Below are 19,201 nucleotides of genomic sequence, written 5' to 3' on the forward strand. Positions count from 1 at the left end.
TCTGCCTCTCACATGCAGTGGTGTTACTTCCTGACGCCTTCTCCTTGGTGCTGACTACCTAGGGCTGTCAAAGCAGCTTTTCCTAGTCTTTTTTTCCACTTCAGAGTTGCAAAAGGCTAGCTATGCTGCATCCACCTTCCCCACAGCTGCTCCCTGCCAGACCTGATTCCCAATTAACAGCTACTCATGCAGTCCCCAGGACTAGCAGCTTTGCAATGGTAAATCACATGCACTGATGGAACTTGATTGAAGCTGTTTTCTCTCCCTTCCCCCAACCCCCCATGGGAAATTGCCCACAACGCAAATCATGGTGAGAGTCAACTGAGATTCAGTATTTGGTGGCGTTGGCTTTATGTTATAGAACCTAGAAGTTGTTTTACTTGGTCTCTGTTTTATCTTTGATGCCTGCACTTACAGATTTTTATTTATTGCATTTGTATCAGAGCTGCCTAATAGGAGCCTAGAATAATCACTCCCTCAGGAACTTAGGCCTCTTATTTTGCTCTCACTCTAGGTTCTTATTGCCTCCCATTTGCCATCATATGAGCTTCGCCATAACCAAGTCGAGTCTATCTTCCTATCGGCTATTGACATGTACGGACATCAGTTTTGCATTGAGAACCTACAGGTATATATATGGCGCTTTTCTGCCACTCTGCACTCTTGTCCCCTTTATTCCCAAGCATAGTTTAATTAAGCAATTAATCAATTAATTTTGATTTTCCATGTAATGAAGTTTCATTCTTTGACTTTCTAAAGTGATTTATTCTTATGAATATTGTTGCATAGAAATGCTGTTAGAGTTGTGGTTTAGCTTAAAAATCTAATAGGCCTGCCTTGATAGAAATATCCCATTGATGTCTTTACCTCTTGTGCTTTTACCTACAAAGTATTCTAGGCCAGAATTAAATGGCAGCACTGGTTGATTTGTGATATATATTTTATAATATATATGTATTTTTTTCGCTCACTAACTTTTCTCTAATGATTTCTGATATTTGAATCAAATGTATATATAGATGTTATGAGGAGACAAAGCTATTTAAGTATCATTTAATCTTAATTTTATTTTATGCTTACTATTAAGCTTTAAAAACAGCCAATTTTATAAGAGATTATTGGCTAATTTTACTACTAATTAGAAGGACTGCAACTATCGTTTTTTAAAAAACATAATTTTCTTAGCAGTGACTTTCTGTTTTTCTACCTGGAAACAAGGATGCTATTGTTATATCTGGCCAATGGAAACCTTAAGACTTTCTGTCAGGTTTTCTCCTGGACAGCTAAAGGGAGAAGAAGGATGTATTTTCTTATTTGGTTCATAGTTGAAATCTAGGGTTTACCATAGTGGAGCAATGAGATAATATTTAGAAAGTAGAGTACAGATACATGTTAAAAAGGATAATAGTAATAATCATAAACACAGATTAACATGTAATTAATGCGTTGTTAATGCATCATTCTAAGAATTTCACATGTACTAGGCCATGTAGTGCAACAGCCCTATGAGGATAGGTATTATTTTCCCCATTTTGTAGCTGAGGAAGCTGAGGCACAGGAAAGGTTAAGTTCATACATGGCATTCACAGACAGAATTCTTAGCTTTTACTAAATGCTTCAAATGCCAAACAGTGTCCATTGAAATTGTTCTTTTTTTAAGGTAATGTTTTAAGCCTGTCTTTGTACCTTCCAGAAACTCATCCTATCTGAAACATCTATTTTTGATGTCCTACCAAACTTCTTCTATCACAGCAACCAGGTAGTGAGGATGGCAGCTCTGGAGGTAAGTTTTCATAGTAACATGACATGACCTTTTCCTTTCTTTCTAGCTGATTTTTTCTGTGTGGCTATCATGTCCATTCTTTTTCTTTGGCCTTGTGGTTGGTTCTTAAGGGTAGTCATCTTTTCCTCTGAAACAATAAGTAGCTTACTCAGGTACTTTACTCAGGTGTTTCATTTGAACTAATCACCAGCTTCTGGGTTCCAATCACAGGAAAACAGCTGCCAGCATTCTTCAATAGTTTCTATTTTCCAGGTATTTGAATTCTTCCATTCCATAATGAATTAGGATTCCCTGTGAAAGGAATATATGCCTGATCAGAACATATGTAAAATTACTATTTTGTGATTTTGGCCAAATTGAAATGAATTTTAGGTATATTTTGAATTATCAAGCAGTTCTTATGAAATACTTCCTCATAGGAAGGAAAGTAATAGCATTTAATGAACTGTGTTTTAGGTCCTTTACTTTTCTCATTTAACCCTACAATTACTTCATGAAGTAAGAAAAAAGTGAGACTCTGGGAGATTAAGTGACTTGTCCAAAATCACATAGATAATAAGTAGAGGAGTTTGCATTTAAACTCAGGTTAATCTGACTCCAAAGACTTTTCTGTTTCCACTACAGCACACTACCTCATTAAGCAAAAAAAATTGCAGACCCTGAATACTGCTGTAAAATTGCCAAGTGGATGTTTTTTGAAGGTGGGGAAAAGGAGTGCTTTAGATGATTTTATGTAATATAACATCACCATAGCCTGTTGCCTGATCTTTTGGGTTACCTTTTATTCTTATTCCGTGCGTAGAGTGTAAAATATCCTACTCAGTAAATACCAAAGCTTAAAATATCTAAGTGTTTTACAGGGCTTTCATGTCTTTTATTTTTTATTTATGTATTTATGTTTAATGTATCCATCACCTCACATACTTACTTTACTGTTTTGTGGTGAGAACATTTAAGATCTACTGTCTTAGAAATTTTAAGTATATAATACAGTATTATTAACTGTTGTCACCATGCTGTGCATTATGTCTCCAGAAGGCATTCATTATGCATAGCTGAACCTTTGGACCCTTTGACTAACATTTCCCCAGGACCACCCCACCCCTGCCCCCAGCCCCTGGGTAACCACCATTCTGTTTTCCCCTTCTAGGAGTTTGACTTTTTTAGATTCCACGGATAAGTTAGATCATGTGATATTTATCTTTCTGTACCTGGCTTATTTCACTTAACATAATGTCCTCCAGGTTCATCCATGTTGTTACAAATGGTAGACTCTCCTTTTTTAAGACTGCACACTGATCCATTGTATGTCTATACCACATTTTCTTGTTTCGTATTATTTAATGACAAACCTCCTCGTATACCTCACATGCCATAGAATCCCCTGTAGCATTTTATGTGCATGGCAGATTGGCTGTACAGTGCGTGAGGCTGGACTGATGGTTTTTACTGAGAATGTAGCCTGTTGCTGTTTCTTTAACTCTTGAGTCAACTCTTGAGATATTATATGCCAAATTATGCCTTACTGCTTTTGCCAGGGTTTGGGGATCTAAATAATCCAAAACTGATTTTGAGCAATGGAGGAGGTGGGAAAGGACACAAAAGAAAGATACAAGATAGTAAAAGAGTTGAACTCTACCACAATTGCTACTGTCTTCTATCTTCACTCCTTAGTGGCCCAGAATCCGCACCTCTCATTTTTCTCACTGCTTGCTTTTATCTTCTGTTGAAATGATTATGCTTAATGAGTTAATAGTGGTGGTTCTATATGCTTTCTTCTGCTAAAGGTCACACCTTCTCCAGGGTTTAGGTTAGTGTGAAAAAAGTGCACCGAGGCAGCCTAGTTTTGTTTCCATTTATAGTCATGGGTATAGTATTAAGAGGCCAGCTTTATTAATTAAAGCAAGGTATGTATGTATGTATGCATAGGGCTTTGGGACTTCTTTCACCGCAGACTACCTTTCTTTTGCACCAGATAACCTCGTTTCACGACTATCTTTTTCCTGAGCTAGTCATTCTCTTAATTTCTGTTTTTGAGGTTTATTTACTAAGGGTTACTTTTTAACCAGGTGTATGTTCGAAGGGCTTATATTGCCTATGAACTTAACAGTGTGCAACACCGCCAGCTTAAGGACAACACCTGTGTGGTGGAATTCCAGTTCATGCTGCCCACATCTCATCCAAACAGGTGAGTTTGAGCTGGTATGTGCACTTGAGCCAGCCAGAAGTATATCATGAGAGTCAAGGGGAGTGATGTATATGAGAATTCCTTGTTTCTTTAGGTAGAAATGTAGAACAAACTATAAACAAGTTTGAGTCATAAGAGAAGAGCCTCTTGGTGCCCACTTCTTTGATCTAGAGAGAGAATGTATAGTTTAACTATGATAGGAGTTTAGGATTACTCCCTTCATTTTTGCTTGTACTATGTTACTGGGGAAACATAGTTTCTTTCTTTCTTCCTTTCCTTCCTTTCTTTTTTTAAGTTAGAAAGAATTTACTAATATTTTACTTGCTGGAACGTTGCCAGAAAAACACTTTTAACAATTTAAGTCAGCAGTTGGAACAAAAATATATTGTGGGTGGAATGCTTTTCTCTTCTGTGTTTGCTATGGGATGAGGTTATACCTAAACCAGTTTCATTATTTCCCTAAAAACAGACACCTGAATTTAGCAGTTGAAATTCAGTTTTTTTAAAATGACACTTCAGGCCTAGCGTAGTGGCTCACGCCAAGACCGGAGGATCGCCTGAGATCAGAAATTCAAGACCAGCCTGAGCAAGAGGGAGACCCAGTCTCTACTAAAAATAGAAAAAATTAGCTGAACATGGTGATGCGCGCCTGTAGTCCCACCTACTGGAGAGGGTGAGGCAGGAGGATCACTTGAGCTCAGGAATTTGAGGTTCCTGTGAGCTAGGCTGGTGCCACGGCACTCTAGCCCAGGTGACGGAGCAAGACTGTCTCAAAAAATAATACATACAATACATACATACATACATACCACACTTTAGAACCAAACTTCTTAAATTCAAATATGTTACTTAATTAAGCCACGCTAATTCCATTATTCTTCGCTTCCTAAGTCCTTTCAAAAATAAAATGTACATATGGAAATTTGTTTCAGTATTGCTTTTGTTTTAAAATGAAAATGCTTCCTGCAGATCATATTGAGGCAGAAATGAAAAAGTATATGTATATATATAAAATTTAAAAAATACTAAAATGAAAATATTTTATATACTCATTTTTAAAAAAGTATTCTAAGGCAATGAAAATCTAGGAATTCCACCCACACATATGTTCATCCCCTCCTGTATTTTCATTCTTTTTAGTAATACCACAGGAAATATAAATACCACAGCCAATCTTAACCTGCCCCTCTCCATTTCTTCTTTATGGCCTTTGCTTCTTCACTTGGTATTACAAAGTACTATGTCTTTGGGGAACCTTAGTTACAGACACCAGAAATGGTTTTGTTCTAAATTGCCACTTCACCCAAAGCAATAGAAACCCTTTCTGGAGACAAAGAAGTCTGTGCTGAGACTTTTGGCCACTGGATGCCACTGTTGATCCAGCAGAGGTAGGCAGATGAGCAGAAGCATCTTCAGAAAAAGTACCTCTCTTCTTTGTCTCAGAAGATCCTTTCACTTCTCTACCTCAAAAATACCTTACGGCTGGCAGAGAAAAGCATATATCCTTGATTTAGCAAGCATCTCTCGGTACATTTTTGCCTCCATGGATTTCAGAATCTCATTTTCTAGAAACGAATGGTTGTCCTTCAGCGAGCGAGGAAGTACTCACGGCACACATGGGCACAGCACTCGGTCTTCTTTCTTTTCCTGCATTCCTTGAATAATTGTAGAGAACTACACGCTATACTTAATGCTCTTTGTAATTCTCAGGGCAGTCTCCTTTTCTTCCTGCTTTCTACTCCCTCTTCCCTTTGGGCAGTGATTTGTAGTCAGGCTGCAGGGCTGCTTCTGATTTCCTTCCCTCCTCATCACTCTCCTTGTCTTTTTGAATTGCTCTCCCTGTCCTACTTTTCTTATTTGAGGATATGTCCTGTTTGGTGAGGGAAAGTTGACTGAAAAACGAGATAAATTCTTCTAACTGCTTTGTTAAGAAATCTTATTTACCTTTCCACATCAAGGGTGTGAATCTTGGTTAGTGCTGATATGGTTTCAAAGCTTATATGCTTATCCCTCCCAACATCCGAGGTGTACACACCCCTATGGATAAAGACCAGACTTGAACAGAACTGTAATCCTGTAGTCTCCCTAAAGTCTTCCTTGATTGTTTAATTTTAAAGCTGCTGGATTATTATCATTATCATTGTCATTATTATTGTTGGTATAGGTGTGAAGATGAAGATACTTGCAAAATAAAAAGGAAAGATAAAATCATTTTTGTGTAAACCAGAAATTGCTTTAATGCTCTTTTAGATCTAAAGTCCTTTTGTTAGTTTAGGTTCAAATGATCAGATTTGATTACAAAATCATATATTCAATTTCAGAGTATAGCTGATTCAGATAGTTATTACAGATTTGCTACTTGAATTTAGTTTTATAAGATTTTATATTTTCTTATAAATATGTTTGTTACAATTTGGAGTTATAGCTTTATTCTAACACGAACTGGTGTGTTGCAATGCAATTCTGACACTAACCATCTGGAGTTAAATCAGACACTGCGAGTCAAGGGCTCAGTCCTCCACAAAACTGCCCCTATTACCTATGGGGCCACTAGCAGGCTCCTTGGGCTGCTTACATTTCTGACCAACTGGCTACAAATTTGGGGTATCAGCATCAGCCAAATGAAGAGACACAGCGAAGTCCGGAAAGGTCTCAAACACCTGTTCTTCCCTTATGGAGAGAATATCACATCACCCTCTTAGCACATCGATGTGTTAACCAACCCAGAAGCTCCATTGAGCTTCAGTGTCCAGAGTTTTTATCAGGGTTTCATTACATAAGCATGATTGACTAAATCATAGGCTGTGTGATTAAACGCAATCTCCCCTCCCAGAGATCAGGCTGGCTCTGAAGCCCCAACCCTCTGATCACATAAGTTTATATTTCTAGTGACCAGCTCCCATCCTGAGTCATCTCATCTCTTAACATAAACTCAGGTGTGACCAAAGGGGCTCACGAATAACAAACACACTTCTGTTACTTGGAAATTTCCAAGGATTTAGAGTCCCTTCCCAGAATCAGAGACTATGGCCAAATTCTTTATTTATACAATAGGCTGGCTCACCTTGAAGAAAAAGAAATTTAAGTTCTCTTAGTTTTATCTAGTTTTGAGCCAAGTACTTTTCTCACTTTCCCCCCCAACTCCAGTACTTTTATTTCTTTCTATTCTTATTGTTTTGAACAAGAAGGCAAAAAACATGTTGTTTCTCATTTTACAGAAATAAGATGCAGAAGACTACCAGTGTCCATTCCACTCCCAGGCTTGTAAGGCTCAAGGATACAGTTATGTTAACTAACCTCTAGATTAACAATTCTCAGAATTATCTGGGGAGTATTTTGAAAATACACATATTGGGGTCCTGACTTCCAAGATCTGATTCATTTTGGATTAGAATCCAGGTGACCACTTTCTGAAAAGCTCCCCTGATAATTCTGATGAACACCTATAATTTAGAATCACTACTTCTAGACCAACACTGTCAAATAGAAATATAATGCAAGCCACATGTATAATTTTAAATTTTCTATTGGCCACACTTAAAAGAGTAAAAAGAAACATATTAAATTAATTTGAACAACATTTAACCCATTACACCCAAAATACCATTTCAGTGTGTGTTAAAAATTATTAATGGATATTTTCTATTCTTTTGTTCATAATAAGTTTTTGAAATTCAGTGTGTGTTTTATATTTACAGCATATCTCAATAGAGACTAGCCACATTTCAAGCACTCCCTAGCCATATGTGGCTAGTGGCTGCCATATTGGACAGCTCAACTCTAGACCAAAAATTAATTAGGACAGTCACACTCTTTGTTTTATGTTAATGGTCGTACACCTAGGAGAGATTCTTATGTTGCTTATTGTTAGTAATTATAGGAATTATCCATACCTGATACAATAGATGTTATTCTATAATATTTTATGCATGCTTTAAAAATTATTCAATGAGAATAGAGAATAGGCATATGAATGATACATATTTTACTTATCAATGCAGGACAGAATTTTATAATATTTTTTCGCAATTGGGGTTAACAAATGAAAAATTCTTTTTTTTTTTTCCCCAAAGAGATGGAGTCTTGCTATATTGCCCAGGCTGGTCTTGTCTTGAATCCCTGAACTCAAGCTTCAGCTTCCTGAGTAGCTGGGACTACCAGTATATACCACTACACCCAGCATAGATCAAAAATTCCTGGGTAGGCCGGGCGCGGTGGCTCACGCCTGTAATCCTAGCTCTCTGGGAGGCCGAGGTGGGCGGATCGTTTGAGCTCAGGAGTTCGAGACCAGCCTGAGCAAGAGCGAGACCCCATCTCTACTAAAAAATAGAAAGAAATTATATGGACAGCTAAAAATATATATAGAAAAAATTAGCCGGGCATGGTGGTGCATGCCTGTAGTCCCAGCTACTTGGGAGGCTGAGACAGGAGGATTGCTTGAGCCCAGGAGTTTGAGGTTGCTGTGAGCTAGGACGCCACGGCACTCACTCTAGCCTGGGCAACAGAGTGAGACTCTGTCTCAAAAAAAAAAAAAAAAAAAAAAAAAAAAAATTCCTGGGTAGAAAACAGACTTTTGTTTAACCAATTTTTTTGCATTTTCTTTCCTTATACTTGGTCTTTACATTCTTAGCCAGGTGTTCATTTGAAGTAGACTGAATTTGTCCAATGTATTGTTAGAAGTATCTTTGTTAACTGCAATATCAAAGCAAGAATACAATCTCTTATTGTGTATAGAGTCACCTGGTAGAATTCCATTTCTGTAGTTTGTTTTTGATAGGTGATTTAGCCCCCATGGATTAGGATGAAACATAGCTCTCTGTCTGCAAACTAACAGCAGCAAAGTATTTTTTTCAGGAAAATGCCTTAGTTGCCATTTGGATTGAAGACCCATGTCTCATTAGAACCTGTTTTGATTTTTAGAGAAATAGGCAAAATACATTGCAAATAAGTGGGGCAGCCTTTAAGAAGGGAAAAGAGGCCGGGCGCGGTGGCTCACGCCTGTAATCCTAGCACTCTGGGAGGCCGAGGTGGGCGGATCGTTTGAGCTCAGGAGTTCGAGACCAGCCTGAGCAAGAGCGAGACCCCATCTCTACTAAAAATAGAAAGAAATTATATGGACAGCTAAAAATATATATAGAAAAAATTAGCCGGGCATGGTGGTGCATGCCTGTAGTCCCAGCTACTCGGGAGGCTGAGACAGGAGGATTGCTTGAGCCCAGGAGTTTGAGGTTGCTGTGAGCTAGGCTGACGCCACGGCACTCACTCTAGCCTGGGCAACAGAGTGAGACTCTGTCTCAAAAAAAAAAAAAAAAATAAGAAGGGAAAAGATACCACTTTTAAGCACACTTGAGTGGTTACTGTGTGGTAACATGTTTGGTACCTTTTTATTTTTGTTTTAATTCATGGTAGGGCTTTGTGTTGCTTGATATTTAGTTAATCTTATTTGTAAGTATAATTAGACTGTATTTTTTTCTAGTACTCCTCAATATTTTTTTAAAAAGTAGACTACTAATTAGTCTATTCCTAATCTCTATGACTTCCTGTTTCATCCTTGCTAGCTGTGCTTTAGTCAAGGTGTGTTTTCTTCTTGATCTTCTACCCAAGACTTCCAAATTTTTTCTGGGAACTGAAGTTCCAACTTATTTGGCATCCCCAGGTCTTATTCACCAGAGGATCCAGTTATTAAAGCTTCACTCAGGGAAACTCTGGTCTGGATTTACCCTTCTTAAATTCCATTCCCTTGAACAATAGCCATAGAGATTTGTCGGACTTAAGCATAGATAGAGACCTGTTTATATACATGTGACAAGTGTATGTTTGTGTGTGTGTGTGTGTGTGTGTGTATGGTGTATGTGTATCCTTTTTTTTTTTTTTTTACTTTCTTAACATTTAAAGGCTGTGTGCTATTGTATGTGAATTTTTTTGAAGGGAGGAGTTTTCTTTAAGGTGACAATTTTTTTAAAGTGACTTGTTCTTGAAGGAGAAGTGAATTTCTTCAGTTATTTTTCAGTGCAGGAATAGGACAACTGGGCTATATGTACTGAGAGAACATTTTATTATTATCATCCAGACTTTTAGAACCCGATTCTCTTGTCTAAGATTCTGTGAGCCCAGCTCTTTTGTGAGTTCAACTAATGTTTTACATTGATTAATCCTGGAGCTCAGACTATATCATTCAACATTCCTTTTTCTCTTTCTTCCTCCAGTGAGGCTCAGGGGTTAGAGCCCAAGTTGTGTGTTTGCCCTTTTTCCTATTCTGAAACCCAAGTATCACCCATTGGTGCTGGAGATACAAAAGCTTGTTACACTGAAGCATCATCCTGATTGTCTTTATTTTTGACAATTCATTGAATCATTTGACATTAAGGATTTCACTTAGTTTTGGACATATTAAGTGCCTCCAAATAATCTGGGAACAGTTAAGTTCTTCAGTCAGCCTATATTTGATCTTCTAAAATGTATCTATATTTATACAAACATATGTAAAGTATAGTCTCCCATAACTCTGAGGCTAGGCATATGACTCTGTATATTATGACAGTCTGGGAGTACAAAATTTAAAACCCCAAATGATTTTTATAAGTATACACTGGTGAACATGGGTAATTTTTTTAACTTTTAATCTGTGATTCATATGAAAAGCATCAAAGTTGATGCAGGAGATGGAAGTATACTTTGTTGTACATTTCTGTACATATATAATGGGTGAGGACCTATTGGTGTTTATCTCCACCTGTTTCCTAGATGGAAATCCATGCTTAAGTCGGGTTGCATTGCGCCTTCTCCGCTGTTTGCTCCTTGTGAATTTGGCCTTCTATGTTATGTTTTAATTCAAGTACTTTCCTTTCCTCATGGCTTATATCCAGAAGAGGTCGGCTGTTTTCTCCCTTGATAGCACACGTTTTGGTCATGGCTGAGTTTAGGCTGCTTGGCACTTTCAGTGTTCAGCTGTCAGTGGGTAGCTTCTGGACCTTCTTTTTATTTGTAAAGGTTAGAAATCAGAAGCCTTCCATGTGACTAATCTTTTATCATATAAATATAATGGCCTGCTGCCATTCTTGAGAATTCTGATAATCTTTGACACCCAGAGATTAGACCCTTCTTTGGTCGGTACTGAAACACTCAAAAGTCATCCAACGCAGCATTTTTTAGCAATGGGAGCACTTTGGTTGTAGTTAGCAGACCAGAATGAGCTATAAATAAATAAAATCCTACAGTGCTCACTTCCTTCATTCAGGGTAGTGTGCTGATAAGATGCAAGCATCTGGCAGAAGAGAAGATTCTCAGCAGGTTTAAGTGCTTACCAAAGTGCTTTCCTGTATCCATGGCTCAGCTTCTAGTCTCCTCTGTTATTTTGGCACTCAAGACTCGTAAGATTGGAGAGTTGAGTTTAAAACTCTCAATATATCGTTGAGGTAGCCCAAGGTCCCTTCTTGTCAAGGAAGACTAGCTGATTCCAGGGGGAAGGAAAAGCAGAATCCAGGGCACCTGTAAATCCCTGTAGTCTTGTGCTGTGGGTTTGTAGCTAATTATACAGCAGGCAACAGTAATATGCTGTACCCCTGTTGGTGTACTTGTTTCCAAAAGAGCAAAATCTTCCAGCAGAGCAAAGAAGGGGCTTTGGAGGTGCTGTAAATGAATGAAGCAATGATCATTTTATGGTAAACTAAAGCTCTGCAGAGGAATAAGGGCCTCTGAACTGCAAGGAGGAGGTGGGGGAGATGCCAATAGAAATACATGGTTCAGATGTGTTTTACAGCTCGTGATTTGGATTCTCCTACAGAAATATAGTCAGGCAAGGAGACCACCACTGGTCACAGTCAGTCAAATAGCTATTTCTCCTATGGCACTGCTGTTAGTGACTGCTAGTAGGTTATTCAGCCGACCTCTTCGGATTCTGCTTTGCTGCCTGATTTCAAAAGATTTGCCCTATACTGGCTTTCAGTCACAGCTTGATGTAACCACTGCTTGTTTGCATGCATCCACATCATTTTCATATAGGGTCTTTTTTTTTCTTCTTCAAATTAGAAGGCAACAGAATCAGGAGCATTTTTATATGATAAAAGATTTATGTAGGGCCAGCTAGAACCAAGCAAAATGAAATTCAGCTGGAGGGGATGGTAAAAAGGCTAAGAGAACTTGTGACTGCCGGAGAAGTCAATGTTCCTGAAATTAAAGAGGGTTCAGCTAGCAGGCGGCAACTCTGACTTTGCATTCATATTGAAGCAAGCTCCAGCCATTCTGAGCAGGCAGATCAATAAAATCAGAGGTGACTTAATGCCAAGAACCTCAGAATTCAAAGGATTTCTCTTGTCCTTCTTTAAAATCTATATTGAAACGGAATGCTAGCTTCGGGAACTAAGAAAATGCCAGGTCTAGACTATGGTTTACACCACCATATTGAACAGTGTCCTTGGAAAGCATCCCCTTTGGTTTCTCAGTTTTCACATCTGTAAAACGGAGCTAATCTACTAGAAGGAAAGTGGTTCCAATATTGATCAAAATATTGTCAATCCAAATTCATCATCATAAGTATTTTGAATAGCCCAAACAGCAGATTATAGAAATGAATTTATGTTCCATTTATGTATTTGAAAATATAGTTGATTGCCTTATCAGAGATTGAGCAATTAATTTTGCATGATGAGTATGCAGTGGAATAGGGTAAGTTTTATTTTATTTTTAGCTACATAAATGGAATATCTGACTCCTGCACTTCCTTAGTTTGTTTTTATACAGGATCTACCTTTCTGATATATCACAGTAGTGTGCAGTATGCCACATGTGTCATATTCTTAAATTGATCAAATAGCCCTTGTGTAGGATTATAAAATATGTAAATGATCATTATGGACATGGCTACATATTTACCTTTTAATTGTTTATCCTTCCTTCCCTGCTCATCTCCCCTACGACCCTACAGAGTCTAATTCTACCAAAGGGGATAAGCTGGCTCTAAACTTACCTCTTCCATGATTGATTTGGGATGATTCCTTTAAAAACTGGAGATGTTGGGAGTTTTGCTTTTTACCCCATACTGTGTAGATGGCACATAATTCTTACAACAAAGCAGCAGGGTGCTCCCTATAAGAGCTTGAGAATTGCTGATGGAGAAAGGCTGGCTTTTTATTGGTGGTGGTGTTCTTTTCAATTCAGGCCTTTTTCTACTGAAAACTCGGCTCTTGTCCTATGAAGACTCCCAAAGGAATTAGAGTGTAGTGATAGAAGCAGTGAGACCATTTTATTAGTTTAAGAAATTTGTTAACAGTTGAGAGAGATTATACTGGTTTCTAAACTCCAGAAATCTGGATGAATGGAGCTTGAGACCTGTTTGGTTGTAGGTTTCTTCTCTGAACTGAGAGACGGTTCAGATGGCCCCTTTTTATATTCTCATTAGCATTTGCAGTTAGTTTTCCGTTTACCTATCCCTCCCTCTGCTCTAGAACCTGTGCATACTTCTTATGTATTGATGAGGGCCAAATGCATTATATAATAACTAAGGATCTCTTATAAAATGAAACTCATTGTCCTGAGTGAGAGGCTTAAGGAATCCAAACAGCAAAGGTTCAGATTTTTGCACTCGGAGGTTGCTCTTGCTGCCTTATGAATTCGCTCTGTGATACAGGTTTGATGCAAAGAGCATTTCTACTCACAAATCACATGAGGTATACAGTTTGTGTGCAGTGATATGTCACAGCTTTTTATTTATATGGCCAGCTCAGTCTATTCTGCTGCTTTCACTGCCATGGAAAGTGCATCATTTTCCTCCCTCTATCCTCCTTCCCACATATCATCAGCACCACCCACTATGTTCTGCCTATTAAGTTCTCTGTATGCCAGAAAATCCCAACAGTGATTAAATGCTGATAAGGGAATGTTAGCAGGTTAAAATATCAACCAATCAACCCCCTTACAATGCCCCTAAATTGTGGGTGGTAAGTATAACTTTGCCCTTTTAACATTGAAAATAAGGATTTTTATTTGCTTGATTCTTTTTTAGTTGGGGAAATGACTGACATCAAATATTCAAAAAAGAGTTAGTGGCAAAGACCGAAGAAAATGCAGGAGACTTGCTTCATAGTTTCCCATTCTTGTCCTAGTCTTTCTTTCATTATTTTGGCACATTTCTTTGTAAGGAATTTCTAGGGCTAGTCAAATTTACATAAGGTTTTATTTATGAGAAGCCTAGAGTTTTTAAGCTAACAGCAATTTAAAAAAAAAAAAACATTATTACCCTAAACTCATTTAATTAAGAAGTATTAATTAATTTTAACAAATTATACCACTCTACTGACAAAATCATTTATCACTGCATTCCTGCATGATTTTCAGTTCCTTTAAGCTCCTATAATACAGAGTATGCTCCTTCCCACCTACCACCGTGGGAGGAAGACTATATTTAAAAAGACTTAGAACAGGTAGCTAGGGAACCCAGATTACTGGATTCTTTGCTTTGCAAGTGAATTCTTAGGCCAATCACATATCCTAGAAAAGCAATTAAGGTAGAAGGAGCTGTGGAATCAACTTCGCTGGACCTCCTTATTACACCGTTAGTAATGGGAACCAAAAAGAAGAGTCTTAAGAATCTTGTCAAGAATTATATTTCTTGTTTAAGCTTAAGTTAATATACCATATCATATAGCTTAAATTAATTTTCTTCAGCCTGTGTTTTATCACTACTCTGCATTATTTTTTGTAATAGAGCTATAAAAAAAAATCCATGGCAAATACATTTTGACCCTTTCCATCAACAGCTGCTGTGGTGAGGTAGGTCAGGAGGCATGCGTTTTTGGAGGCACCCTGGGGGCGGAGGGGTAATGAGCACTTAATTAATGTCTCCTGAATGCCAGAGCTGCCAAACTGGAGCTCCTCATGACTGGTCTGTATCTGCTCTGACAATTCTTTTTTTATGATTTTCACTAACCAATCAATAACTAACTGTGGTTGTTTAATTACAGAGGGAACATCCCCACGCTAAACAGGTACCGTATATTTAGTTTCTTTTCCAATTAAAAGCACCTTCTTTGTATCTTAGAATAGTGAAAACAGGAAAAAATAACACAACAATTGACAAACTAATGTGTTATCTTCTACTAGGGAGTCCTAAGCTCCCCTTTGGACATACTAAATTATTCTTTCTGTTTGGAAAACATGTCTTCAGCTTTTCTTCAGCTGTTCAAAAAGCAATACTTGAAAAGCCTCAGAATGGAAAAGCTCCCATCTAGATGTATATGATAGGGGGTTTGTCTGTCTGATGTTCAGCTTTGCTAGAAACATCTTCCTTTGCTATGTTCTCTGTCTAGTTTGGGGCTTTCAGAGGAGAAACCCTTAAGGTTACTCCTATTCTGGCAAATTGTTGATAATTTTTTCCATTTTTAGTTTCTCTAATTTGCTGCTGCTTTCAGAGGAGTACAAATCCAGAAATAGCTGATCTCATGTTTTATCAGTTTGTTAATTTTCTAAAGTGTTATAATAAGAAAGTCAATTTTTATTTCAAACCTATAATAAGATTAACATTGGAAAAGTATATTTTAAGTTTTGATGTGTTTAGCCCTGTGAAGAGGTTTCCAGGCCAATATAACACAAGTGATATTTTAATAATTTGAGTTCTCCTGCCTCCTGAGCCAAGCAAGGCAACACAATGCAAGTTTGAGAGGATAGCAATTCTGATTGGAATTGAATCCACAAAATGCTAAAGCAATTATAAGTTGGGGGCATCCTCTTTGTGAATAATCAGCTACACATGGAACTATTTATAGGCTTACATTTATTTTGCCCCTCTCCCTTTAAAATATTAAATAATCAAAACTAATCGTAGCTTTTATAGTCCAATTTGGACGTGGAGAGGAAAGGGAGTGCTTTTATTTGGTTCCCTAATCTTTCCTTGGAGAGTGGGTTTGGTTCATTCCTGCCTGCCTTTAGCTGCCCTGGCCCGTGAGCATAGTAGTTGGGGGGAACTGAATATTGAATACTTCTCATGGGGTCCAGTTGAGTGAAAAAGATACTTAATCCCATGTTTGCCACAAACCCAGCTTGTTAACTTACTCTGAGGGAGTTCCTTTAAATGTTTTCTGGAACCCTTTTATGTTTCTTGTGTAATGCCAAGCACGTAGAAAAAACACAATGCCTCACAAACTTGCTCCTTTAGTAAATATATTTGGTGATCCTAGAAAAGAGGGGAATGATGGCATTTCTGAGTTAATACAACTCTGAATCCCAGTTTCTAGTGAGCACCATGTGTAAGACTTGCTTGATGTGTGTTCCATTTGTTTGTTTCATTCATGATATCAATGGTTTCCTCTCCCACTCTGCCTTCCTATTCCCCAGTACTGTCAAAAGATGAAGTACTTTTTCAATAGTCATCATTCACCAAAGGAATAAAAACCTGGAGTGTCAGTCTCTATAGTCTGTGTGAGCAGCACTCCCATCCCATAAAGAATTCCATTGCCTTTTATAATTATGATTTGCAATAGAATACAATTATGTACCTAGGTCTCAAGTCCACATTGCTGTGTCTCTTCCCACTGCAACATTGCAGGTGGTGCACTTCAAGGAGATTTTTGGGGCAGTTTCCCAAAGTTCAAGTGCCATTGCCTTGCTCTGAATTTGCTTCAGATCAGTATGCCAGTAACCTGTCAGGCAAGTCCTGGAGGCATCCTTTAGCTTGGTCCTTCCTAACAGGCTGTCCTGATTGGGCATTCAGAAATACTTTACAGTATTATTTATCAGTACATATTGCTGAGGTACATCAAGAAATATACAGATCCATTATATTTTTAGATTGAACAAATCAGTTCAGTTCTCTTCAACGTCTCCATTTAGCAACTGTTTGTCATGCTTACACATACTTTGAGACCCATGCTCTGCCCTTTTGTATCTTGCTGGAAATTATTAAGGGCTTTCTATGGAGATATTTTTGCTTTGATATAGGAGTGTTTACTTATAAAAAGAAAATTTTGCAATTCAGGGTTGAAAAAGGTCTCTCTTTCAAAAAGGGAGAACTATAATACTAATAACTATCCCTACTGACCCACTAAAGAAAAAGTAAATACCTCAGTAAAGTTTCTTTTATAGACTGTGACTTGTTTCTGTACTCTAAATGATGTTTTTATAATTATTTATTAAACCACTCTAAATGATTTAATTAAAATTGTTGTTTTATGTGCATATATCTCCCTATCTCTGTATCTGTGAATACTTTAGGCATTTTTCTCTATGAATTATAATAGATTAAGTGTTGCATAGTTACAACTCACTTGGCTTGCTTATTGCCTTTTAAAGGAGGGAATGTTTTAGGAAGGGGGAAGATGCAGGATGGTTTTTAACCCCTATGTGTTATTCATTCATTAGACATGTCATAATGTCATTGTATTAAAAGACTGCCATGAAATTCCTGACAGTCCTTAGGTTTCTATTTGAAGAAATTTTGGAGTGATGAAAATACACTTTATATGGGGAAATTCCAAAGAAAGGGTTAACATGAGTCTAACAAGACAACCATATCCATAGTGGGTAAAAAAACCAAACCTGCTCTGTAACCTGACCCTACTTCAGTTTTCTCCTAGCTCCTTTTCCCTACTGTTACTCTCCCAGTCCTCACTCCTACCCTCCTTGTCTAATGAACTTGATTGAATTACCATTTAGAATGTCCTTCTCCTCCAACCTCAACCACTATGGCATGACTCATGTAGCTAGTGTCAGCGATGTGCTGTTGGACAGCTCATTCACTCCACCGTGTCAGCGGATGGGCGGAATGGTCTCTTTTCGGACTTTCGAGGATTTTGTCAGGTAAGACACTGTGGAATTGTGTCTGTACAAGGGGAGCCATGGGCATCTCTGTTTTGGGATCTCAGCTTTCTGCAAAATGAATAAAGGTCCCCAGAATAGCCATGAACCAGCTAAGGAGATGTAGCCTTTGCTGTATATGCCCTCAGAGAGGTATATATCCTTCCATTTCCGCCTCTCTTTCAGACTCCACAAGCCTCTACCCGTAGTATGAGCCTGGTCAGAAAAAAAGAAACAAACAAAAACCATCTTTCCTTAGGAGCTAACAGAAGAAGCTGTCTGCTCTGTGATGAGTGAAATGTCAGGAGAAATTAAACATAACACTAGAGTGAGCCCCACCAGAGACGATACATCTTTTGATTAAATGCATTCAGCATCTATCTCTTGATGTATACTGATGCATTACCCTAGGGGGAGGGGTAATTACATTGGTCTGTCACTGCTACAGTTCCAGGCTCTTTCTGTTACTTTAAGACCGATGATGACAGCAGTGCTCGTATCTCACATATGAAAAAAACAAAACAAAAAAGCTTTAGATCATTCTTTTTTAAAAAGAAAAAATATATATGGTTTATTAAAGTTTAAACAATCCATCCTCCTAATTTCTGCCACTTGGTGAAATTTTGCATGTCACCTCTAGCCACTGGTGATTCTATTCAGTTAACTATCAAGCACAGGGTAAGATAGATTATTCTTTTAGACTGAGCCGGCAATGGCAGCATTACTTTCCTGCCACTTAGGTTTTCATGGTGGGTGTTTCTCTGGTATTTTTTAGGATCTTCGATGAAGTGATGGGCTGCTTCTGTGATTCCCCACCCCAGAGCCCCACATTCCCTGAGGCAGGTCACACATCTCTATATGATGAAGATAAGGTATAGTGGAGACTGCTTTATTTCTTCAGACATGAGACTTGTACATACATGTGCTATCTTTCTGACTTTGGAACATAATAGGGAAGGATTCATCTTTTTATCCTACTTTATATTATTTAATTTTGTGTGCCTTATCAAAGTATTTTTTGGAAATGGGTAGAATATAATTTCTAAGTTTTAAAATCTATATTAATTTTAGAATCCATAGTGTAACACGGGCTTAGCTGTATCCATTGTAGCTGCCTCTGGGTCTCTGAATGTTGTTTTAAGGATTTGAGCTGTGGTTACCGGCATTCTTACTCAGTGATAGCTTGTATCTTTGCATAGTGGTGCTCTCATAGTCCTTAGGGAATAGTGGGTTTTAGATTGCTGAAAAAAAAAATAGGCATTTTGTTTAAGACTTTGTCCTTTTATTAAATCCCTTCTTTTCATTTCTCAGTAAACAAATTGTTCTGTTCTTTCACTACGATGTTTTTTTAATGGTTTGATATTTCTATTGTTTGGTACACTATAAGGAAATATATGGGAATATGTTCAGATGGCTTCTTTAACTCACTTTCCCTCACATTCTGT

At 37.9% G+C, this 19,201-nt stretch overlaps 1 protein-coding gene across 2 annotated transcripts in view; it reads left to right on the forward strand.

Moving 5' to 3' along the window:
- The window catches only part of ACACA (acetyl-CoA carboxylase alpha), a 233,382-nt gene that overhangs the window by 105,725 nt on the left and 108,456 nt on the right, over positions 1-19,201 (forward strand). For both annotated transcript variants that reach the window (XM_069482312.1, XM_069482311.1), the window contains 6 exons: positions 515-628; positions 1,694-1,783; positions 3,853-3,971; positions 14,930-14,953; positions 17,616-17,759; positions 18,532-18,628. In XM_069482312.1, the coding sequence (XP_069338413.1) occupies positions 515-628; positions 1,694-1,783; positions 3,853-3,971; positions 14,930-14,953; positions 17,616-17,759; positions 18,532-18,628 (588 nt within the window). The remainder of the gene's footprint in view (positions 1-514; positions 629-1,693; positions 1,784-3,852; positions 3,972-14,929; positions 14,954-17,615; positions 17,760-18,531; positions 18,629-19,201) is intronic.

This window comes from Eulemur rufifrons, chromosome 9, assembly GCF_041146395.1.
Source record: "Eulemur rufifrons isolate Redbay chromosome 9, OSU_ERuf_1, whole genome shotgun sequence".
In the NCBI taxonomy this organism is placed as follows: domain Eukaryota; kingdom Metazoa; phylum Chordata; class Mammalia; order Primates; family Lemuridae; genus Eulemur; species Eulemur rufifrons.